General features: G+C 41.5%; 1 protein-coding gene across 1 annotated transcript in view; it reads right to left on the bottom strand.

Moving 5' to 3' along the window:
* Positions 1 to 310: 310 nt before the first annotated feature.
* Positions 311 to 25,754, bottom strand: part of LOC111959748 (sodium channel protein type 2 subunit alpha-like) — a 46,924-nt gene continuing 21,480 nt past the window's right edge. The window contains exons 10-27 of the mRNA XM_023981536.2: positions 24,304 to 24,510; positions 22,830 to 23,108; positions 19,432 to 19,770; positions 18,674 to 18,806; positions 18,317 to 18,555; positions 18,032 to 18,205; positions 17,543 to 17,899; positions 16,920 to 17,417; positions 11,415 to 11,547; positions 11,069 to 11,223; positions 10,136 to 10,309; positions 9,757 to 9,879; positions 8,194 to 8,463; positions 7,971 to 8,024; positions 5,111 to 5,248; positions 4,859 to 4,963; positions 3,527 to 3,797; positions 311 to 3,433 (exon numbers count right to left, since the gene is read on the bottom strand). Coding sequence (XP_023837304.1) covers positions 2,268 to 3,433; positions 3,527 to 3,797; positions 4,859 to 4,963; positions 5,111 to 5,248; positions 7,971 to 8,024; positions 8,194 to 8,463; positions 9,757 to 9,879; positions 10,136 to 10,309; positions 11,069 to 11,223; positions 11,415 to 11,547; positions 16,920 to 17,417; positions 17,543 to 17,899; positions 18,032 to 18,205; positions 18,317 to 18,555; positions 18,674 to 18,806; positions 19,432 to 19,770; positions 22,830 to 23,108; positions 24,304 to 24,510 — 4,815 coding nt within the window. The 3' untranslated portion in view covers positions 311 to 2,267. The remainder of the gene's footprint in view (positions 3,434 to 3,526; positions 3,798 to 4,858; positions 4,964 to 5,110; positions 5,249 to 7,970; positions 8,025 to 8,193; positions 8,464 to 9,756; positions 9,880 to 10,135; positions 10,310 to 11,068; positions 11,224 to 11,414; positions 11,548 to 16,919; positions 17,418 to 17,542; positions 17,900 to 18,031; positions 18,206 to 18,316; positions 18,556 to 18,673; positions 18,807 to 19,431; positions 19,771 to 22,829; positions 23,109 to 24,303; positions 24,511 to 25,754) is intronic.

Genomic DNA, 25,754 nt, shown 5'->3' with positions numbered 1-25,754 from the left:
TAATGTATCGATGGCGTCTGCTAGATGACTAAAATGTAAATGGATGGCAAAGTTGTGAATTGATAGTCATAAATACGTGCAATGGAATAAATTAATATTTTACAGATATGTATTCTTTCTTTATTCATTTAGCTTTTCAGTGGGATTGGTTATAGCAATATCTTGCATGGAGTTTACTCATGCACTACAAGAATTATGCACGTAAAAGATGGGATGTATTAAATGTTATGTAATCAAAACATAAATTGTGTATAAATGTATTATATTATGAATGTTTTTATTACATGCGAAATATACTCCTATAAATGTATACTTTATAACATTTTAATTACAGATACTTGTGACATATTATACAGAGTGAACAGCTGGCAAAAGTAACATCCTGAAGAATTGAATAACTATACAAATGTAAACAAATGCCGGAAACAATCGAAGACTTGTGCATTCACACTAGCCTTGAGACAATCATATTCAGAATTTTCTGAACCTGATGTTCCACCTTAGATATTTATTATGATAAAGCATGTGAGGTAAGCTGTGACCACAGTTTACAAATGACACACAATAAAAATTGCAAGAATCAAAACGAGAAGTCCACTTCCCCTTCACTAGATCACATGGGGAGTTTCAGAATGAAAAATGGCAGTGAAGCTGAAATAACTAAAGTGGCTATGGTGCAGACAGTGAAGCCATATTGTGTAGCAAATTATTTACAAAGGGGTTATATAGTACAAAGAAAAATTATTATATTACAGTATTTATATAGACATTGAGTGAAATCTAAACACAATGTCCTCACAGCCTCAGCAGGATGCATCATACTCTGGTCTGTCTGCCATATAGAGCAGAGAATGCAGAATATAATATATACATTTATATGTACTAAATAACACTAACAACTTCATATATTCCATTATACATGAAAACTATCACCTAATATATCAAATATATTTGTATATTTCATATATTATAGAATATGTACATACAGATACATCAATAACAATGGAAAACTATTAGGCAAGTGAGGAAGGGAAGGTGCACACAAATGAACTTGGATTTGGTAAAAGAAAATGACGTTTTTTAGCACTGACCAATGATGTAGCAGTGGCAAAAACGCAGAGTCATGATGCTAGAATACCTCTTAAGTTTTTTTCATATGATGAGCACATATGATACAGAATACAGTGTTTCTCTTGTCAGAGGCTTGGCGACTAAATGAGGTGACTTACACCTGACTGACACAACTATACTGTGCAGAGGACATTGGCTCGTTTTAGCATTCACCACGTGAAGAGAACTCAAGACAGTATAGACATGTCTTTGAGGCCATTGAGGTACAAGCTGAACAGAAGAGATGGATAATGAATACTATGGGTATCAACTCTGTGAACCAGCTGTAAAGATTCATGTTTTCTGTATTGTACTGTAGATTCTGATGAATGAAAGCAGGAAAACTAAGTATGTGTTACTAGATAGCGTTAGGCATTATAGCCCATGTTATTGTTCTGAAACTGATGGTAGATAATAATTGGTGGTAATGGTATTTGGACTGTATGCTCTGGAGAAATGTTTTCTTGTTGATTTGTAATAGTGTGAGTAAACATGTAATAATGTTGCCAATTCATCAGAGTATGAAAAACATTTTAGTGCCTTCATGCAGGTCTACATTTAGATTGAACTGCAGCAATCCCCCTAACTGCACTGCAGCAATAATGGTCGCCATGAGTAGTCAAGTCGTATGAACATTTAAAGTGAACAAGACTACCTTTAAAGCAATAAATGAAACCCCTCTTTTTGCAGAAAAAAAACTGTTTACAAAAAATATAGTCACACAATCAACCTATGATTAAAAACAAGATTCTGTATGAAAAAGAAGTTAGTAAATCATATGGCAGTTATAATGCAAGACACTGGATGCAGCCTTGGTAGTACCGGCTGCAAGAGAAGTTACAGGGCACAACATAACTAAATGTTTCCGATCGGAACAACACCCATAACAAATTCTTCTACCTGTCGGCGGGCAGCTATTTGTTTTTGTCCCCACGGAAATATTTATCTGAACAATGGGTCACCCTACAGCCTAAGAATGTGAGTCACTACCTCATTTTAGACACCAACCTTACATTTAGACTCAAGTAAGCATTGTCAGTTTGGCATAGATATCCACACCAAAGAAGAAGGTCCACTTGACACATTAGTYACCTTCAAAGGCTGTAAACAATTTGTCGCGAAATGAAACGTCTACGTTGCATCTTCCCAACATCCATTCACTTCTTTTTCTTCTTCACCTCCTTCTCTCTCTTGTCTTTTTCATATTTGTTTTTCTCTGGTTTTGTTACACTGTCATATGATGGGGGAGAGGCTGTGGARGATGTCATGTCAGTTCTGTCTGAAGTAGAGATCTCGTTAAATTTGTCTATGACGAGAACCTCTTTATCAAGGAGCATCTTCTCTTTGTACATGGCAGAGGCCCGTTTAACAATACGTCTGAGCAGATATCGTCTGAAGGCTCTCTGAATTACCAGGGCAGACATGTCTTCTTGTTTGCGGCGTAGCGTGGTGGTGATGGGTTCGTAGGACACCTTGGAGGGGTTGGAGGCCATAAAGCGCTCCTCCATTTGACCCCGGAGGATGTCCAAGCCTTCGCCCTCACCCAGGACGCGCTTGGTGAAGGCAAACAGGATGTCCAGGCAGTGGATGCGCTCCCCACTCACCATGGGCAAATCCATGTAGATCAACTGGATCTTGTTGGGCTTAGAAATGCGTAGCGGGGGGTCCAAAGCATCAGCGAAGTCAGACAGCTTCTCATACTCCATGAACTGGGTGGCCCGTGCATCAAACTTCTCCCAGACCTCGTAGAACATCTCAAAGTCATCCTCGCTCAGGGGCTCAGCGCTCTCCTCAGTGGCCACACTGAAGTTCTCCAGGATGACAGCAATGTACATGTTGACCACAATGAGGAAACAGATTATGATGTAGCTCACGAAGAAGATAATGGCTACAAGGGGGTTCCCACAGTCTCCCCCCTTGTACTTGCTGCCTGGGTGCTCTTTACGGCTGTCACAGTCTGGCTCTCTCTTGTTTAGGATGGGTGCCAGCAGGCCGTCCCAGCCAGCTGACGTGGTGATCTGGAACAGGCAAATCATGCTGTTGCCAAATGTCTCAAAGTTGAACATGTCGTCAATCCCAGACTCCTTCCTGACGTATGCAAAGTTCGACATGCCAAAGATGGCATAGATAAACATCACTAAGAAGAGCAGGAGACCAATATTGAACAAGGCAGGAAGTGACATCATCAAAGCAAACAAGAGTGTACGGATTCCCTTGGCACTCTTGATGAGGCGAAGGATGCGACCAATCCGGGCCAGTCGAATGACTCGGAATAAGGTTGGTGAAACAAAGTACTTCTCTATCAGTTCAGACAGAAACATACCTGAAAGGACAGAGAATAATTACACRTAATAATCCCCAAAGCAGACTGTCAAATTGCAGTATTACAACTATGGAAATAGGTGAAAAATCTTACCAATTATCGACAGGATAACAACAATAAAGTCAAATACATTCCACCCAATGGTGAAGTAGTATTGGCGGAGTGAGAACATCTTCAGAACACACTCTCCGGTAAACATGACAATAAACACCAGGTTGATCTTGTAGAGAATTCCATCCATGTCGTCCGTCTGGTCGTCTGTCTCCACCATCATGGTGACCATATTAAGGCATATAAGAATCATGATGACAATGTCGAAGGCTTGCTTTGTAATGAAATCAAAGACATATCCTTGAAACTTGTTCTGGAGGAAACATAAGAAAGAAGCATTTTGAGAAACCAGGAAGTAGACATAGAGGTTCACGAAACAATGAACAAGTTAAAGAGTGGTATGACCCAAACTGTTCTCAGGGCAGTTCATAGGATTTGGATTTGGTGTTCATTTGTTCCCTCCAATTGGTATGATATATTATATTATGTTAGCTTACATAATTCATGGAATAGTGGTCGTACAATATCATACAAATTATAGGACGTATAGTATCATACGTCTTACCCGGTCGTACAATAGCATACTAATTGAATGAACTTATCAATCACTTGGAGGACTTATAGCATTATACATCTTTCTCTGAAAACCAGGTTTACTTGTTGCATTGTAACAACAAAGAAGCATTTCGGGGAGAATTTACATTGGTGGTTGGTGTCACGCCTTGATCTGTTTCACCTGTCCTTGTGCTTGTCTCGACCCCCCTCCAGGTGTCGCCCATCTTCCCCATTATCCCCTGGGTACTTATACCTGTGTTCTTTGTTTGTCTGTTGCCATTTTGTCTTGTTTGTCAAGTCAACCAGTGTTTTGTCTCAGCTCCTGCTTTTCCCCAGTCTCGCTTTTTCTCACTCTCCTGGTTTAGACCTTTGCCTGTCCTGTCTCTGAGCCCGCCTGCCTGACCACACTGCCTACCCTGTTGCTGTAATAAACACTGTTACTTCAACACAGTCTGCATTTGGGTCTTACCTGAAACGTGATAGTTGGAAGAACTAACGACAAATGTTAGGATAATTTATGTATAAGGTTACCAGAACTAAAACAACAAAGATTAGGAGAAAAATGTAAAAGGTTAGAAAAATGTGATTAAGCTTAGGAAAAGGATTAGGGGATGGGGAAGCTAAAATGCTACACTTGTCCCTGACGCAACTCGAACATGCAACCTTTGGATTGCCAGATTGTATACGTCCACCAACCTCCCAACTTTCGTTTCTGTCTAAAGTAACTAGACCATTAGTACATACCATACGTCTTAGAGGTGCAGAAAAATACGTATCGTATACTTCGTATGGCTTTGAGACAAGGCTGCATGACCTTACCGCTGGCCTAGGGATAGGCTTTTGGGGTTTCTTTGAGCCAAGCTTCTTCATAGCATTGTAATATTTCTTCTGTTCCTCTGTCATGAAGATGTCTTGACCTCCAAAGTAAAGAGGCAAGACAAACCTAGTTAAATTCCTGCAGCTCTTATACATTTCTAGTCCATTATTGAGGGGAGAAAATCATCAATACCTTAAATCAGAGAAGATGTATGCATGTATCATTGCCTGATTACTACAACATGAAATACTTATCTTTTTCTTTTGCTGATTGAAGTTGTCTATAATGACACCAATGAAGAGGTTGAGTGTAAAGAAGGATCCAAATATGATGAATACCACAAAGTACATATACATGTACAGATTAACTTCATAGTCGGGTTGATCTTCCAACTGTAATAGAATAGCATAGTATTACCATACATTATAGAACGGGTGGGTCTAATCCATAATGCTGATTGGTTAAAACCGTAATCCACCCGGTGTCTATTCCACAAGTTACCACTGGCTAAATCTATGACGTTAAAATGCCTATTTACTCTGTTCCATCTGACTGCACCGTCCCATCAGCCCAGCCAGGAACTTAATAAACTTGATCTCCACTATAAAAAGCATCTAGACATTATCTCACATTCCTTTTAGACTAACATTTCGTTTTCAACAGCAGAGATTTATATAAACCTTGTTGTCTGTCTCTCCGACATTTGCAACATTGTTTCAATATTCAAATTCTATCTCCAGCTCTCCCATAGTAATGAATGTGTTGGGAGCAGGGATGAGAGACAGGCAGGCAGCGTTTCTCAGCCAGTCGAAATCATGAATCAGCTGGTATCATTTTTATGAATAAATACAGTGCATTCAGAAAGTATTCAGACCACTTTACTTTTTCCACATGTTGTTATGTTACAGCCTTCTTCTAAAATTGATTAAATTAAACAAATCCTCATTAATCTACACACAATACCCCATAATGACAAAGTGAACACAGGTTTTTAGAAATCTTTGCAAGTTTATTAAAAATAAAAAACAGATACCTTATTTACATAAGTATTCAGAACCTTTGCTATGAGATTCAAAATTGAGCTCAGCTGCATCCTGTTTCCGTTGATCATCCTTGTGATGTTTCTACAACTTGATTGGAGTCCACCAGTGGTAAATTCAATTGATTGGACATGATTTGGAAAGGCACACACATGTATATATAAGGTCCCACATTTGTCTAGCAAAAACCAAGCCATGAGGTCGAAGGAATTGTCCGTAGAGCTCCAAGACAGGATTTTGTTAAGGCACAGATCAGGAGAAGGGTACCAACAACATTTCTGTAGCATTGAAGGTCCCCAAGAACCTTCAATGCATTCTTAAATGGAAGTTTGGTACCACCAAGACTCTTTCTAGAGCTGGCCGCCCAGCCAAACTGATCAATTGGGGGAGAAGGGCCTTGGTAAAGGAGGTGACCAGKAACCTGATGGTCACTCTGACAGAGCTCCAGAGTTCCTCTGTGGAGATGGGATAACCTTCCAGAAGGACAACCATCTCTGCAGCACTCGACCAATAAGGCCTTTATGGTAAAATGGCCAGACGGAAGCCAATCCTCAGTAAAAGACACATGGCAGCCCATTTGGAGTTTGCCAAAAGGCACCTAAAGGACTCTCAGACCATGAGAAACAAGATTCTCTGGTCTGATGAAACCAAGATTGAACTGTTTGGCCTGAATGCCAAGCGTCACGTCTTGATGAAACCTGGCATCATGAACRGATGAACGGAGCAAAGTACAGAGAGATCCTTGATGAAAACCTACTCCAGAGCGCTCAGGACCTCAGACTGGGGTGAAGGTTCACCTTCCAACAGGACAACGACCCTAAGCACAAAGCCAAGACAACGCAGGAGTGGCTTCGGGACAAGTCTCTGAATGTCCTTGAGTGGCCCAGCCAGAGCCCAGACGAACCCGATCAAACATCTCTGAAGAGACCTGAAAATAGCTGTGCAGCAACGCTTCCCATCCAAGCTTGTAGCATCATATCCAAGAAGACTTGAGGCTTTAATCACTGCCAAAGGTGCTTCAACAAATTACTGAGTAAAGGTTCTGAATAGTTATATAAATATTATATTCCAGATGTAATTTTTTTTATAAATTTGCAAGAATTTATAAAAACCTGTTTTTGCTTTGTCATTATGGGGTATTGTGTGTAGATTGATGAGGGAAAAAGAAAACAATCTTATACATTTTTGAATAAGGCTGTAACGTAACAAAATGTGGAAAAAGTCAAGGGGTCTGAATACTTTCCGAATACAGTGTACAAAGACATGTCAATTGAAAAAAGGTCAAACAAAACAAATCGCAGCTAATCTTTCCAGCTTCAGTTTGAAGTGATTGTGTTAGCTGTGTTGTTGGCGAGCTCCTCTGAACAACAGTGTCCTGAAGAGTGAGAATATTTTCTATGCCATGGGAAATTAGATCATTGTTATGGATGTATCCAAATAAATGTCTCTAGAAAACAGCTTAATCAAATGCAAATGCAGCTACTTTGTTGTTATTCTGGCTGCAATTTTTGAAGTGACTGTAAGTTAGCCGTAGTTGGCTAGCTAGCAAGCAAGRGATAAGAATGTTGCCAGCCAGTATGCAATGGACCATTTAGAACGAACGAACGACTGTCCTTAGATATTAAAAAACAAAAAGACTGAACAACTGGGTCGCGTCTCTAGCAACCGAACCGATAGAACGAATGTCCAGCTGGTTTGGATAGCAACCCTAGATTTGTGTCGGGACAATATCTTGTGGAAGGACTAAATTGTTTGAATAAATTAATCAAAATAACGATTTTTAATGAAATTATGTCAATCATTATTTGAATATGTTGGTAACCCGTTGTATAAAAGTGATAATGCCCTCAAAGCCGGTGTTTGCTATTGGCACGGTTTGCCGACACTCGACTTCATCCCATGCCTAACAACACCCGTGCCAATATATCATCCAAACACCAACTTCTCAGGTATTGTCGCTTAATTAACAACATCATACAAACAACAACACTATGATATATACATTGAAAATGTACAAACACAATCAGCCATTAGTCTGAAATGCCTTGTGAAAGGTATTCCTGAAAATACTTACATTGCGAGAGTCCACAGCTGCATACATGATGTCCATCCAGCCTTTGAATGTAGCCTCAGAGAAAGTAAGGAAAATGTTATTACTTAGTAGTGAAGACACTAGTTCAGAAGGTCATCGCCCGCACACAACTCATCTGCCCACACGGAATTGGTACAAAACCTTTGACATAGGTCCCCTCTCTGTCAATAACATATTTCTGGTGATATGAGAGAGAGCAGCTCACCACTTGTAACAGTGCCAGATATCCTGCCCCCACATTATCAAAGTTGATCTTCACATTCTTCCAGTAGGCACCTTCCAAAGCCAAACATTCTGTCTTGTTAGCTACGTCTCTGACTTTGAAGCGCTCCTGTGTGGTGATGTTGACACAATGGTAGTATTTCCCTGCAAACAGGTTGACGCCCATGATACTGAAGATGAGCCAGAAGATGAGGCAGACCAGCAGCACATTGAAGATGGAGGGGATGGCTCCGAGCAGAGCGTTGACCACCACCTGTAAGGATTCACACATGGCCTCAGTCTCAGATATAGGAGCATAGACGATATCTCATTGGGTAATGATGATCATTTTCAGAACTGACAAGAAATACTGTGGGCCACTTGTTGACTTTGGTGATGGTGAAAATAGGAAAACACATGAGTAAAGTGTTTAAATGGCAGTGTACACATCAGTCAAAACTCAACACAAGAATCACTAACACCACAGCTTATTAACAACAATGACAACAGCAAGGTGAGAAGCAAAGGAAAGAATAAGGAGAAGAGGGGGAATGTATCTGTAAAGGAGATACTGTAGGCTATGTTTACGTTTTAGTGAATTATATTTAGGCTAGTGGGGAAAAAACAAAACAGAAAAAACCTTGTAGAGGCAGGATGAAGTCACATAATTTGTTTACTGTAAATAAAAATACAAACACATAAATAGTGTTCACATTAAAGGCAGTCCCCCGCAGCAAGTAACATACAAACACAGTACCGTTTCAGAGAACATCAATATCGAGCCAGTGAAGCAATGAGAAGTCAGTCATACAGATGGGAGAATTCAGTGACAACCACGTGAGGAGAGACCGTCGTCACAGTACTGGTGGAAATCTAGCCAACCACAACATGCAAGAATCTGATCGATAAGAGCTACATTGATTATAGCAGTCGACACCCATCCTGCACATATGACATAAGCATCCAAACCCCTGGCTAGAGCTTGTATTGCACCGTAAAATATACATTCCAGTGAGAGTACCATACATGGTTAAGTGCAGTAGCCTCCAAGACTTCAGTTTGTTTACATTTTGTTTAAGTAAAGTGAATGCGTTTTCTGCGTCTTATTGATTCATTTTCAATAACGCTGACATCTTCTGATGAGTGCACATGGCCTGCCAGTGGGACTGACGGAAACTCTCATCCTGAAAACTAGGGTTGGGGTCGATTCCAGCCAATCAGTAAGTACASTGAAATTCCAATTCTCTTCAATGCTTTTTAAATGAGACAAATTTGGAATTGGAGTTTGGTTAACTTTCTGAATTGACTGGAATTCAAATGGAATTGACCCCAACCCTGCTGAAAACACATATAGCTGGAAAAGGAGGAATAGGAGAGGAAAGGTAACTCTAAATATACATGCATGGAGTGAGTGAACTTTACATTCTCCAGCTGTTGGGTTGCAGTGGACCTGAGTTTGACTACAGAGCTCTGTGCCCATGCAGGGCGCTGATGTCACGCTGGTAAAAGGCTGTGATGGTATGCACGGCGAAGCAACAGGACAGGGCTCTGGTCTGATGACTCTTACCCTCATGCCCTCGAAGCGGGACAGCGCTCTCAGGGGCCTCAGTGCTCGTAGAGTCCTCAGGGACTTGATGGCACTCAGCTCAGCGTAGCCCAGGGCATTGGCCACAAGGCTGACAAGAGACACCTGTAAACACAATGATGCCATGAGAAGAGACGTGAGAAGGACTGCCATGAGAAGGACTGGCTGGCACAGGCTTTCTCCTGGGCCTCAAACATATGTTTTAAACCAGGAAATAGGTCACTCCATCGCCTTAGCTACACGGCAGTAGCATTTCTACAATGAAACGTCAAGGCAATGTCTCAAAACAAGCTAATTGTGAACATTGCCAGACTGCATATATTTTGTGCAAGTGAAAAGGTCGTTTCAAAAGAAGACCTACGTCGACAATGAGGAAGTCCAGCCAGCACCAAGCGTTGGTGAAGTATTTGGCGAATCCATAGGCCACCCACTTCAGCAACATCTCCAGGATGAAGATGTAGGTGAAGACTTTGTCTGCAAACTCCAACACAGTCTTAATAGTCTTCCTCTTCTCGATGTAGATGTCCTCAAATGCCTTGATGTAAACACACTCAAATCAGATAATCCCGTCCTATACACCACAGTAATCTCACACACTGGAGTAGTAGCTGCTGCCTCATCAGATCTGTTGCCAGTTATTTCTGTGTCAAGGGATCACAGAATTGTCAATTACACAATACTGAGCCCGTTGAACAACAGAGCAGCTGCATGTGGTACTGCATTTCTACTCCTTTGTAGTTTCTCATAAGGGTCAGACAATGGAGGAGAATTTGCTGTCATTTGCGGAATTTGCTGTGAGCTGCTGTCAGAGCAGCTCACAGATCACTGCACCTGTACATAGCTCATCTGTAAATAGCCCATCCAATCCACCTCATCCCCATACTGTATGTATTTATTTATCTTGCTCCTTTACACCCAAGTATCTCAACTTGCACATTCATCCCCTGCACATCCTACCATTCCAGTGTTTAATTGCTATATTATAATTACTTTGCCACCATGGCCTATTTATTGCCTTACCTCTCTTATCCTACCTCATTTGCACATGCTGTATATAGATTTTGCTACTGTATTATTGATTGTATGTTTGTTTATTCCATGTGTAACTCTATGTTGTTGTATGTGTTGAACTGATTTGCTTTATCTTGGCCAGGTCGCAGTTGCAAATGAGAACTTGTTCTCAACTAGCCTACCTGGTTAAATAAAGGTGAAATACAATTTTTAAAATAATAATTTGCCAGCCCCCTCTGTCATACTCTCAGATCCTTCCCCGAATCATTACTTCCATACTTACCAGCGCTCCACTGCTGAGCAGGATCATGAAGATGATAAAGCTCTCAAACCAGTTGTGCTCCACTATCCTAAAACAAGTTTTTCTCAACGTCCACCACATCTTCCACTTGGCCTCATCAACGTTCACTTGGCAGCATTGGAATCTGCGGACACATCCTGAAAGCAGACAACATGTAGGCTAATTGGAACAGATGTTACAATTCAACTTATTTTCCCAAAAATGTGTGTCTTGTGTTTCTAGTTTCTTATCTTATCCATTCTATTTCTGGGTTCCAGCTTGTTATGCCTGAAGCTGTTCGCAAAAGACGATACCCACATCCTGAGACCTAGACTGTTGTATCTCTCACCATCAGTGAAGCAGCCTTCAGGTTCCATGGACTCCTCAGGCTCCATGTCCACCGAGCCCTCTCCCTCTCCTGGGGGCCTAATGTCCACTGTACTGCCCTCTGAGGAGCTCAGCGGATGGTCTTCAGATAGCTGCTGCAAGGGGAGCCAAGCCAGAGCAACATTAGCACAGCACACCCATGACAGGGCCTGGGACACTTGCATCTGCCCGGGAGCTGACATACTGAGCCTCATTACAATGGGTCACCCAGTGATGCAAGGGTACTGCCATATGTAAGCTCACAGGGTCTGTCTCTTTGTCTAGAGTTGTATATCATTTCATGCAGAATCAATCAAAATTACCTACAGACTTAGAAGATGAGACACGTAATAGTTTGGAAAGTCAAATTGCATGCTAACACATGCATAAGCGCTGTTGAAATATATTTTTGTATCTTAATAAAGGCTGTAGGTAAAAATGATTTCACTTTAGTCATATGGCATGCGTTCTCTAAAAGTGTATGTTTGAACCAAGCCTGTGATCTAAATTATAGAACATGTGTGCTCCAGTATTTTCATGTCCAGGACTTTTTGACCCCAACAAACTGGTCTTTCCCCCTTCACATTTTCCTCATTGACATGAAAACACATATGTCCAGTTGCTAAGCAGTAGACAAGCCTTAGTCATTTCAAGAAGAGGGTAGCCTGCATTAGCTTAACAGCAGATATAACAGTGTTGTGCACTTTAACCAAGACAGGCATTAAGGAGTCCGCATTCCAGGCTAGTGTCAGATTAGAACCACCTGATCACGCATTAAACACCCGAGACAAGATAACTTGAGAGAGTAATGTGATCATACTGGGGAAACAATTAATAGAAAATAGAATAGAAAACTCAGCGCTTAGAACACTTCCAAATACAGTGTAAGATCTAGAGGACTAACATCTGCTAACCATGTGGATGTGACCAATACAATTTGATTTGGAAAGCTGCTTTTAGGAGAGGTGTGCTGGATTACAAGGAATAGCAGCCTCCCCATGCAATGATGTCAAGCATCTAATACTGTTGACAATATTCAAAGATGTGCCAGTTTTTCCAATAATTAAGCTTATTCAACGTCTCTCCTCAAGCACTTTGTATCTTTCTACTAGGTGTGTCTTCCAACAGCCTTGAACTGAGAGCAGCCTTGCGTTAATGCCTTTCTGGGGAGTACAGTAGCACTGAGCTGTCATGGGACCCAGCTAATGCAGAATGGTGAATGATGTAAGCATGCTACGATGATATATGCGCTGGGAATACTCCGTTTGACTAAGCTACCGCAATCACACAGATGTTTGACCTTCAATTTAGGTACTATTGTAGGCACTACGATATCTTCTCATTTCCACATACAGTCTACTCTACTATCTGTTAGTAGCTCAAGAAGTTGCACCTCTTTTGGACTTGAACTTATTCAGGTACCGAAGTCAAATATAATTAGTCGTTACTATATACAGTAAGTACACGCTTTGAAAAATGCTATCTAGAACCTAAAAGGGTTCTTCAGCTGTCCTCATAGGAAAAGCCGTTGGTTCCAGGTAGAACCCTTTTGGTATACTTGGAACCAAAAAGGGTTCTCCTATTTTTTCCCTGAGTGTAATATGTTCTGTATTCTTACCTGCACTATCATTAATAACGAGTATGCCTACTAGCAACAACATTCATTTTTGGAAACCCAGCTGATTGAAATAATGATGGTCCTCTTAAAAACCAGCATTTGTAATCACCTGCTTTCATCATTCCATTATGGATCCTATTTGCCAAATGAAAATGCCATAGTAAATGTTCGGGCTGTGAACCATTCCTCCAATAAATGTTGACCGTCAAAATCCATTACTCTACAGCATATAAGTCAAATTTGTCAAATTCCAGGTGATCTCTGGCTGCTGAAAAATCCACCCCCAAAAACTAAACCAAACTAAAGGGACAAAACTAATAATAATCATGGGTTGATCTGTGGATGGAAATGGTGGTTTTGCTCATTCATTTAAAAAAAAGAAAGCATTGCAAAGAAGCCATAAAATAATCAGGGTWGGCAGCATCAGAACGGCTGCTGAACGTATATAAAAATGAAGTAGGGAGTAAAGTATGATCAAGCAGAAACAAACATAGATGATCAATCTAATAAAAAGGTTGTTCTTTGTTGGTAAATGGAATAGGCAATCTCCATGGTTAGTGTTATGTACAATAAAGTGGTCTTACAAGTCTCCTCTCATTGAAAACCTTGAGAGCGTCTGTGAAACAGCTGCAATAACAAATGGGGTTAAGTGTGGTAAGTTACTGTGCCACATGCTACCTTGTATGGAAGCAAAGAAAGTTAGTCACATATTAACATCTCAAAAAGTACATTTACAAGTGAAGGAAATACAATCTCACCAAATTCCCAACAGTCATTATTGTTAAACGAGAAATAGTAATTACAGTACCATAACAACACAAACAGCACAGTACAACAACATCAGCAAAATAAAACTGTAACCCAGTGACATTTTATGATTGTCTGACTGCAATGTTACCATAGATACTAATTGACACTCCGTTTGCACCATGTTCTGGGGGAGAGTGAGAGCTGAAATGGGCCTTTTTACAACTCAATGCAATAAAGYTCCCTAAAGAGGAGGATGTAGCTGCAGAAGGTTCCGATTTAAATGGCACATAATGTCATCTGAAGACGAGGATTCTCTTGTCTCTGTGGCCTCTCCTCATTAAAGGGTTGTTGTATAAGGATCCATAATGTCACATGCTCATACTTGGCTTGCCCTGTAGCGTGGGTTAAGTGCACCGGCATGGAACATTCTACTTATCTGAAACAGCGAATGTATCCGCAGAGGACCACACCACAGCCAATATCTGAATCGGTCTTCATCCATCATTCATATTCTATTTGTCTGGCTCCATTCTGCCAGAACATAAAACCAAAAGCCGTAGAGACATCGGAGTCTTACAGGAACATGTCAAAGTAATCACTAATGGCCCAAGCCTAAGAGACCCCTCTGTTAGGCAGATCTGCGAAATGACCTCTACTCACATGTCTGTCTTTGACATCAATACTGTAAATGATCTAGAACTGTGATAAGGGTCTTGGAGGGACTAAGTGTTTATGTCCCCAGGATAAAAAGTGATCATTTCATGCAGCGCATATCGAGAGATTTAAGACCAGAAGAAACCAGGTGTTAACGTTAATGTGGTTGGTAATGGCATGGAAACACAACCTATCTCTAAAGGGTTTGGCTCGTGAGACGGCTTTGAAATACATCTTCATCATCAAAGCTTTATTATTAAAAGATCAAGTTTGGGAGCAGTAAAACAGTGAGCGGACATCACCTTTTTATCTATGTATTGTGTAGGCCTACAATATTATAGCCAGCTCCCGTTTTGGGCCATATGCCCATCATGCAACGAGAGATCAGATAATGCTGGTGACCCTTGTATTTATTTTCCTATAACAATTGCTTGTTTTCCATTTCATATGATTAAAAACCAAGCCCTCAATAGGCCTATACATTCTTAGGAAAAAAAGTGCTATCTAGAACCTAAAAGAGTTCTTCGGCTGTCCCCATATAAGAACCCTTTGAAGGACCCTTTTTGGTTCCAGAAAGAACCATTTTGGTTCCAGGTAGAACCCTTTTGGGTTCCATATGCATCCCTTTCCACAGAGGGTTCTACATGGAACCCAAAAAGGGTTCTACCTGGAATCAAAACGGGTTCTCCTATGGGGACAACCGAAAACTCTTTTGGAAACCTTTTTTCTAAGAGTGTAGGCTATAGCGAAGGCTGGTTCAACAGCAATCCATTGTCTTTTTTTATCCTGTCGATTTTATGATATCACGCTTCTGACCCCAAGCTATTTACAACTATTGTTGTTGTTTGAAAAAAAAAATGGACATCTTGTTTTTTGTTTAATTTTATTAAAAAACGAATTTGGCGCATGTAACAAATAACAATTTTGAATTCACCATCCTGGCTTTATGGTGAACGTCCAGCTCACATGCAATGCAATTTAGGAGCCGTCTGCTATTTCTGGAGAAGTGTGAATGTTTATAAAGCATTATATTTGGGAGCAGCATAACGTTCAGTGGACATTCTCTTAATATTGGTTCTTTGTCCAGATTCTGTGGAAAGTTGGATGTGCGTAAAAGCCTCCATTGTCTGAGTTGCCTTAATATTATATGCACACGGGGAGAAATGATGGTGCCTGTAACTGTATTTAGACATAACCTACAGTATTTAGACATAACCTACAGTATTTAGACATAACCTACTGTATTTAGACAACCTACTGTATTTAGACATAACCTACTGTATTTAGACATAACCTACAGTATTTAAAACAAGTTGTTGTTTTGTCTTGATTAGAATTTGATAGAATTATTGACTCTCTTTTGAAGCCTTATCAATAGTGAATTTAATATTGTTTCTTGACAACGTTTGGTAATTCCATGGCTCAGACATGGCCGACATAATGCAATTGAACAATATATTTCCATGTTGAAGCCATGTAATTAGGCTTCTTACAATGTGGACAGCAAACACGTAGCAAAGATGGGATAGGCCTACATACATTTTGTTATTTTGTTTCCGTAGGGTATTTAACAAATTAGGCAATAGCGGACTAACAATGGAATTGGAGTTGATGACAACGCAATACATAAAAGACCATAAAAACACATCCTGAAGTAACCACATATTTAGACATGGAGCCGTTTCTGATTGGCCAGTTAGGGTTCAAGCCTTGACATATCTACAACTTGTTTTTTCATCAAAACCCAACCCTTTCGCACCACCGCTAGCTGCTACTAAATATTTCTGACACCCCCCCAAACCTATACCGCCAGCGCAAAGATTCACCATTGCGTTAGGTTTGTTAAAATACAGCCCTGAGAGTGTTTATGTTAGCTCCCTGGTACATATGAGTCACTGCAGCTCTTCTACCTCCCTAACCGACAATTGATTAACACGCCAGTGAGTGAACAGTGGGTGGCAGGCCAGCAACCCCCTCTTTATAAGCTCTAATGTGCCAAACAAGCACACTATGATTACATTTGACCATCACCTGGCTCTGGCTGTCACAATTTGCAGCAGAGGAGGCTGGTGGGAGGAGCCATAGGAGGATGGGCTCATTGTAATGGCTGTAATGGAATGAATGGAATGGTATTGAATGGAAACCACGTTTGACTCCTTTCCATTTTTTACATTTCAATGTGTCCGTCCTCCTATAGTTCCCCCCACCAGCCTCCTCTGGTTTTCAGATACTACATCAGTGCAATAATCTCTAATGAGTCATTCTAATGTAAATGTTTTAAATAATGTGTACAAACAACAGCAAACAAGCAGATTTGCATAACATCACGGTCCTTTTTTTAAAGCTCATAACGTCGCCGTCCATTTTTCAAATCCTTAACCTAGATCATCTCTTGATTTCAAACTATGTACAAGAATCTGAGACTGTGAACTACTTCCACATTGTTCCACATAGAATCATGCTCACCTCTTTGCTTTCCTCTATGTCCGAGGAATCGCTGCTGAAGTCCTCAGTGTTGAGGTCCGACTCTCCCACAGCGATGGGCACCGTGACGGTCAGGCTGGCGTTGTGGATGAACGGCATATAGTCAGTGTTGTCATTCATTATGTACTTCCCTGCTGCATTGCTGCCCACCCCCACTCCCAACCCACTGGTGGCGCCATTGCCACCCTTTATGTAATCGGGGTCTTTCATGATCTCCACAGTGGTGTGGTTGGAGTTCCAGTTGGTCCCCATGGTTTTGTGGAGGTCATCCAGGGTCTTGTCCTCGTTCAGGCTCCTCTTCTTCTTCCTCAGACAGATGCTTTGGAAAGAGCGGCGCACCAAGGCCTTGACGAAGGCGATGCCCTGGTGGATGCGGCCTATGGCCACCGTCAGATTGTTCATCTCGCTGTCATCATCCGTGGCCGCCAGGTTATCAGCACTGAACGAGCTCAGCAGCAAGGCCAGGAACAGATTCAGGACCTGCCACACACACACGCACACAAACACACGCACAACTGATGGTTTAAAGTTACTGTAATTGATTTACGGTGGATTAACAGTGTTGTTAACAGTCATACGGAGATACAGTAGAGCTGAAAACGTACCACTAGGTTCCCGATGACCATGACCATCAGGAAGACGATGAGACACATGCTCTGACCAGCCACCTCCATACAGTCCCACATGGTCTCGATCCACTCCCCACACAGCACCCGGAACACAATCAGGAAGGAGTGGAAGAAGTCATGCATGTGCCAGCGGGGCAGTGTGCAGTCTGTAGAGATCTTACACACACAGTCTCTGTAGCTCTTCCCAAAAAGCTGCATGCCCACCACGGCGAAGATGAAGACAATGATGGCCAGTACGAGGGTGAGATTACCCAGAGCCCCCACTGAGTTACCAATGATCTTGATCAGCATGTTCAGTGTAGGCCAAGACTTGGCCAGTTTGAATACTCTCAGCTGCATACAAAGAGAAGAACGGGATTAATATTAATTTCTATTCCAATATGTTGACAGTCAACTTTTATACCAGTGATTATTGACTGAACATGCAGCATTTTGGATGCTGTGCTGGAGTGTCGATGCTCTTACCAATCGGAATGATCTGAGGACAGACATTCCAGACACGTTGGCCAAGCCAAGCTCCATCAAGCTCAAACTGACAATGATACCATCAAATATATTCCAGCCTTCCTGAAAATAAATGTATGGATCCAAAGCAATAATCTTGAAACACATCTCAGCTGTGAAGATACCTGTGAACACCTGAGTAAAACAACACACAAGAATAGTGACAACAGTAATTAACATGTCATGTGCTTAAAATGGCCAATTTTAAAGTGATATGGCAAAAACAAATGACATGTGACTGCGTACCAGGTTTCCCACATAAAGCATGGTGTTGAACTCCCCAGACATTGGGTAATGCTCCATAGCCATGAACACTGTGTTCATAACAATACATATGGTGATAGCTAGGTCTACAAACGGGTCCATCACGATCATATTGACTATTTTCTTGATCCTCAGCCACTTCGGACAACAGTCCCAGATGAGGAAGGTGTTGGCAAACTTGTACCAGCAAGGAGGGCACTTCTGTCTCGATTCTTCAAGTTCTGATACATATAGAGGAGAAATAACAGAGAAATATTTGTTTTATGAATGTGTTCTCATTTTGTCTATTCATGCTATTTGTTCTAGGGGGTGTATGGGGTATGGTATAGTCGTACACACCTTCCATAGTGTTGGTTATAACACTAGCTACACTGAGCGCCCTCTGTCTGGCAACGGGGTCTTCCAGGAAGTCCATAGAGGCCTGGTACGATCCATATCGGGCCGTTCTATACTCTGTCTCCGTCGGGTTTTCCTGGAGTTACATCATTTGGAAGCATTATCAATGTATTAATAAGTCATCACAAACCAATTGCATCAGCAATATTCTGTATCTCAGCACAATGTAAACACCAAAGATGGCCATGTTCAAGGGCCAATTCATCTCTTAACCAGGAAGTCATTTATCTGTTCAACCAAAAAATACTGTATTTCTAATCACATCAACAGACATTTTTTCATAGTTTCTTATCTATATGGAATAAATAAAAATCTATATGAAAATCCAAACCTGTTTTATACTGCCTTATATTTATTATTTTTAACAAAATGTAATCTTTAGCGTGTAACTGTATGTAAATATACCATAAGTAATGTTTAGGTAGTCAAGGAGAGAAAGAAGGAAGAGAGAGAAGGAAAGGAACAAGATGCACACTACAAGACCACAGCAGAGCTAGAGTAGAGGCACGGCAGACGGAGACAGAACAGAACTGGTTTAGAGACAGCAGAACAGAACTGGTTTAGAGACAGCAGAACAGAACTGGTTTAGAGACAGCAGAACATAACTGGTTTAGAGACAGCAGAACATAACTGGTTTAGGCCATCCAGGCTAAACTACACTTCCTTGCATTGTCATCAGTAGAGGCCTTATCTACTGTCACCTCTGGCAGAAGGAGTCCCTCAGGTGACCTGGGGAGTGAAGCCCCGCCCACTAGGGACACCACCCCGTTGCAGTCGACGGAGCTGTGCATCTTCCCATTTGCTGGCAGCAGGACGTGTGATGGCATGCTGTTCTGGCTCACGTTACTGGAGCGCCGGTCGCTCCGCCGAGGGACAAACAGAGAGCCCCGGCGACTGTCGTTGTCCTCGAAAGTGCTGTTCTCGTCGTCGGCAAAGTCGTTCTCCGAGCCTATGTCCCGCGCACGGTCCCGGAAGCTGTAGAGGCTAGCCCGGCTGTTCCGTCTGGACGAGAACAGGGGTCCGCGGATACTCAGGAAGGACTGGGAGAAAAATACATTCCTCAGTGCCTGTCACTGGCATAAGCATGGGTTGAGAAGTGGAGTAATTTAAGATGGAAGAATGGGTCCTGCAGAGGGTGATTGTGATGAAGATGATGCAATGATGTTGATTATCTAGAGCAGTGGTTCCCAAACTTTTTATAGTCCCGTACCCCTTCAAACATTCACCCTCCACCTGCATACCCCCTCTAGCACCAGGGTCAGCGGACTCTCAAATGTTTTTTGGTAAGCCTGCCACACACACACACAATACGATACATAAGAATGAGTGGGAGTTTTTCTCACAACCCGGCTCGTGGGAAGTGACAAAGAGCTCTTATAGGACCAGGGCACAAATAATAATATAATAATAATCAATAATGTTGCTCTTTATTTAGCCATCTTACATATAAATCCTTATTTGTTCATCAAAAATGGTGAATAACTCACCACAGGTTAATGAGAAGGGTGTGCTTGAAAGGATGCACATAACTGCAATGTTGGGTTGTATTGGAGAGAGTCTCAGTTTTTGTCACGATCGTCGTATGGAATGGACCAAGGTGCAGCGTGGTGAGTGTACATTTTTCTTTATTTTGCAAATGTCGCCAACAAAACAATAATACAACAAAAACTAACGTGAAGCTCCGTAAGGCTATACATGCACAAACGAAGACAACTACCCACAACTACCAAAAGGAAAAAAGGCTGCCTAAGTATGATTCTCAATCAGAGACAACGATAGACAGCTGTCCCTGATTGAGAACCATACCCGGCCAAAACATAGAAACAAACAACATAGAATGCTCACCCCAAATCACACCCTGACCTAACCAAATAGAGAAATAAAACGTCCCTCTAAGGTCAGGGCGTGGCAGTTTTAAATAATTTCCCACACACAGTCTGTGCCTGTATTTAGTTTTCATGCTAGTGAGGGCCGAGAATCTACTCTCACATAAGTACGTGGTTGCAAAGGACATCAGTGTCATAACAGCGCGATTTTCCAAGGCAAGAAACTCTGAGCGCAGCCCTATCCAGAAATCTGTCAGTGGCTTCTGATTAAAATACATTTTCACAGAACCGCTTGTTGCAATTTCGATGAGGTTCTCTTGTTCAGTTATCGGTAAGTGGACTGGAGGCAGGGCATAAAAGGGATAACAAATCCAGTTGTTTGTGTCATCCGTTTCGGAAAAGTACCTGCTTAATTGCGCACCCAGCTCACTCAGGTGCTTCGCTATATCATATTTGACATTGTCCGTAAGCTTAAGTTCATTTGCACACAAAAAATCATACAATGATGGAAAGACCTGTGTGTTGTCCTTGCTAATGCAGACAGTAAAGAGCTCCAACTTCTTAATCATAGCCTCAATTTTGTCCCGCACATTGAATACAGTTGCGGAGAGTCCCTGTAATCCCAGATTCAGATTATTCAGGCGAGAAAAAACATCATCCAGGTAGGCAAAGTCGTGTGAGAAACTCGTCATCATGCAAGCGGTCAGACAAGTGAAAATTATGGTCAGTAAAGAAAACTTTAAGCTCATCTCTCAATTCCAAAAAACGTGTCAATACTTTGCCCCTTGATAACCAGCGTACTTCTGTATGTTGTAAAAGCATTACATTGCATAAGCAGAAAATACACGAGAGTTCAGGGGCCTTGATTTAACAAAGTTAACCATTTTCACTGTAGTGCCCAAAACATCTTTCAAGCTGTCAGGCATTCCCTTGGCAGCAAGAGCCTCTCGGTGGATGCTGCAGTGTACCCAAGTGGCGTCGGGAGCAACTGCTTGCACGTGCGTTACCACTCCACTATGTCTCCCTGTCATGGCTTTTGCGCCATCAGTACAGATACCAACACATCTTGACCACCAAAGTCCATTTGATGTCACAAAGATGTCCAGTACATAAAAAATATCCTCTACTGTTGTCCTGGTTTCCAGTGGTTAGCAGAMGAGGATATTTTCCTTAATAGACCCCCCATAAACATAACGGACATATACCAGGAGCTGTGCCAGGCCCGCCATGTCTGTTGACAGCTGTAACGTATAGAATTCACTGGCTTGTATGCGAAGCAGAAATTGTTTCAAAATATCTCCTGCCATGTCACCGAGGCGTCGTGAAACAGTGTTGTTTGATGAAGGCATTGTCTGTATAGTTTTTGTTGGCCTTTTCCCCCAGCATTGTCCCATCCATATCCGTGGTAGCAGGAAGAATGAAGTCCTCCACAATAGTATGGGGCTTGCCTGTCCTAGCCACTCGGTAGCTCACCATATAAGATGCTTCTAGCCCCTTCTTATTATTGGTATCTGTTGCTTTTATACGTCTTACTACTCGAAAGTTGTCTTTATTCTCGCWAAAAAAACTCCTGTGGCTTATTTTTCAAATTGTCATGTTTCGTTTCTAAATGTCTGCGCAAGAGTGAATGTTTCCCTCGAGAGAGTAACAGTTAATGTGATTGGATGTTAATTATTTGCCACGTCTACCTGTATTTGACATTGTGTTGTTATTTCGCTGAACAGTAGATGGTTTCATTTTATTTTTTGCAGTGAAATGAGGGTACTCAGGTGGGAAAAAAACCTCACCCAATGTATAGCCCCGTTGGAAAATATAAATGTACTGTTTGAAAATGTGAAGAGAAAAAAACATATTTTTAAATGGCGTACCCCCGACGGCATTGTGCGTACCCCAGTTTGGGAATACCTGATCTAGAAGATGACCTCAGGGATAATATAAAAGGAAATGTGCAAGAGCACAATGAAGAGGATAATGATGGTAATGACGACAAGCACAATCCTGTTGCCTTTGCTGATGAGGATGATGAGGAGGATGCTGATGAGGAAGATAGTGATTACGATGATAATACAATTGAAAGATGACGGTGCTGCTGAAAATGGAGATGATAGGGTAGCGTTGATATTGATAATGCCGAAAATAATAATGATGATGAGATGAATAGATTCACTAAGGAGTGTGTAGCATGCACAACAATTCTCCAATACAGCGAACACACATGATTTTGATAGCCAAAGGTAAAGGTAGGGTAAAGCAGTATGATAAATTATCCTGACCTGGTATGGTGTTGAACAGCTCATGTCATAGTTGTGCAGGTTAGAGGCATCCATGGAGAAGCGGAAGTGACTCTTTTTCATACTGCTTTCGGACTCAGACCTGTGACACTTGTCATTGTCCTCTCTCTCCTCCTCCTCCCTCTGCTTCCTCTTCTTGCGCCTGTTGCGCCTCTCTTTGGCGCTCTTGGAGCTGAGTTTGGAGGCCTCTGAGGAGGTCTCAGTGAGGTCCCCTCTCTCACTGAATTCCCCACTCTCAGCTGCCATCACCGTTGCCGCCGCCTGTAAACCAATCAACACACCTAAGCTATGGTTGTCAGGGGAAACACGTGACTCAGCAGGGCAACACGTCAGAAATAGACACAATAGGCTATTAAATGCCTTCTAAATTTAGATTAAAATACATTTACCTTTGAATACCTTTGAACATTTGTTATCTGAATTCTTTAAAAAATCTTGTCCATTTTCAGTTTAAGATAAATAAGAATATGAAGAGTATATTTCCAAAATGCTATATCCATTAGTTTTTCACATTTGTGTTTTTTCACTGGAAATGATTGTTTATGGGTGCCTTCATATGTGTGTAAAACTGCTGAGCGTGAAAAACTCAGCAGCGTTGCAGTTCTTGATACAAACCAGTGCACCTGGCACCTACTACCATACCCCATTCAAAGTTACATAAATATGTTGCCTTGCCCATTCACCCTCTGAATGGCACACATACACAATCCATGTCTCAATTGTGTCAAGGCTTAAAAATCCTTCTTTAACCTGTCTCCTCCCCTTCATCTACACTGATTGAAGTGGATTTAACAAGTGAAACAAATCAATAAGGGATCATAGCTTTCATCTGTATTCACCTGGTCAGTCTACGTCATGGAAATCATGTTTTGTACACTCAGTGTATATCTATTGTTTAGCTGGAATGGAATGTTCGTATCCTCTATATTTGACTGTAATATGTGGTTGTTTTACCAAGCTATCTTAAGAGGAATGCATGTATTGCTCTGGATAAGAAATGTTTGCAAAATTCGTTTTAAAATATTAATGTCACAAATGTATCATTTGTACAGCTCTATTATAAATGCCATTAGTTGTTACATTTGACTGTGTAAAACCTAGCAGTACTACTTATTTCTCTAAGAATGAGGCAGATATCTACCATTTTGCTAAAAAAATACATGATTATTTGTCTCTCTGAAATGAAACCATCAAGCGATAGATTTTAAACAAATACATGTCTGTCACTGAACAATTAGATAGTGGAAAAAACACACCCATCTCTTTCATCATTTCTTTAAACAACAAAAGGTAATTTACCTACATTTCTGAAAATGGATATATAGCTTTTAGGAATGAAACTCTTCATATATCACTAGCAATGTAAATGACTATTAAAGGAATTCCATGGTTGTTGTAATTAATGAGTGTGCTGTAATGTTTGGCATATAGAGTTGAAATGGGGGATATCCTGTACCTGTGCATCCTCCTGCTGTCTCCTCAGCTGCTCCAGCATGGCTTGGAACTCCTCCTCCTTCTTCTGAGCCTCCTCCATGGTGGCCTGGTTCTGCTCGTCGTACGCCATGGCAACCACAGCCAGGATCAGGTTGATCAGGTAGAAGGAGCCCAGGAAGATGACCAGCACAAAGAAGATCATATACGGCTTCCCAGCAGCCCGCAGGGTCTGGAAGAGGAACAACACCTCTTGTGACACATTTCTTACAACCTCTTCGAACATATCTCCAAAGTAAATCACCAGTCTTTCGTATTACACCTCGTATAACATATCTCTTTTGAGAGGATGCTAGTAGAACCCTAAAAGGACCATGATAAAACATGCATAAAATGTCTGCTCACGTAACAAGCAATTTGGAACATGCACATTAACCCTGTGACATTGCACACCTGATCTGGGGTATTGTTCTGTATTATTTGCTCAGAATGCTTCGCTGATCTCTCTATTCAAGGGACAACAATGCATTCAAAAAGACATGTTGTCTTTGCTTTAGTCATGATGCGCCAAATCTTTGTTTCTTTGAGCAGAAATGCACCTGCCCTCCATTAGGAGGTTGTTTGAACAGGGGACTGGCAATCTTCTTTTTGATTTCTGTTTTGTAATGGGAGAATGTACTCATTTTCATCACACAGCAAATGATGCCTGTCTTTGTGTTTTCAAGAGAACCTGTACCCATCAAGTTAAACATGTCACAAACTAGGGCCAGGATCTATTTTAACAAACCTAACGCATTGGTAAATCTAAGCACGGACGGTAGTGCCATACGTCCAGGGTGTGTCAGAAATATTGTTGCTGTTTTCACAGTCGTTATTTTGAGCGCAATAGCTGGCGGTGGTGTAGGTGTGACGAGGGCTTGGCCACTCACTATCCAATCAAGGTGTTCCATGGCTTATTACTGCTTTTGTCTCAAGTTCTGCAGGTCTTTGTGTTGTTATCAACTCCAATTCGGCTGGGGACACGGAATATTCTGGTCCTAGTCCATTGTTGATTGATCCTACGGTTTATTAAATAGCATAGGTTACAGTAACAAGGGATAGCAACAGTAAAAAAATAAATAAACATCTAGTGGTTGCTCAATATGGTTGGAGTGTTGACAGTCAACATTGTTGTAGTTGGCTTCAATGAGTATAGGCCTTAACGCATCGCACTTCTCAAGTAAAAATGACTAGGCTCCCGTAAATTGTGCTGTATGTGCGAGGCACGTTCTCAATAAGCAAGATGATGCCTAGTCATTATATAGCCTGCCATTATAGGACAGCACTATTTGAATAGCCTATGTTTGGAGGAGCGTATCTGGTAACCGGACAAGAGGCTGGTTACGTATCTGGTAACCGGACAAGAGGCTGGTTACGTATCTGGTAACCGGACAAGAGGCTGGTTACGTATCTGGTAACCGGACAAGAGGCTGGTTA

This window comes from Salvelinus sp. IW2-2015, linkage group LG36, assembly GCF_002910315.2.
Source record: "Salvelinus sp. IW2-2015 linkage group LG36, ASM291031v2, whole genome shotgun sequence".
NCBI classification, from domain to species: domain Eukaryota; kingdom Metazoa; phylum Chordata; class Actinopteri; order Salmoniformes; family Salmonidae; genus Salvelinus; species Salvelinus sp. IW2-2015.
The sequence above is the reverse complement of the archived record's forward strand: the minus strand, read 5'-3'. Positions and strand labels throughout refer to the sequence as shown.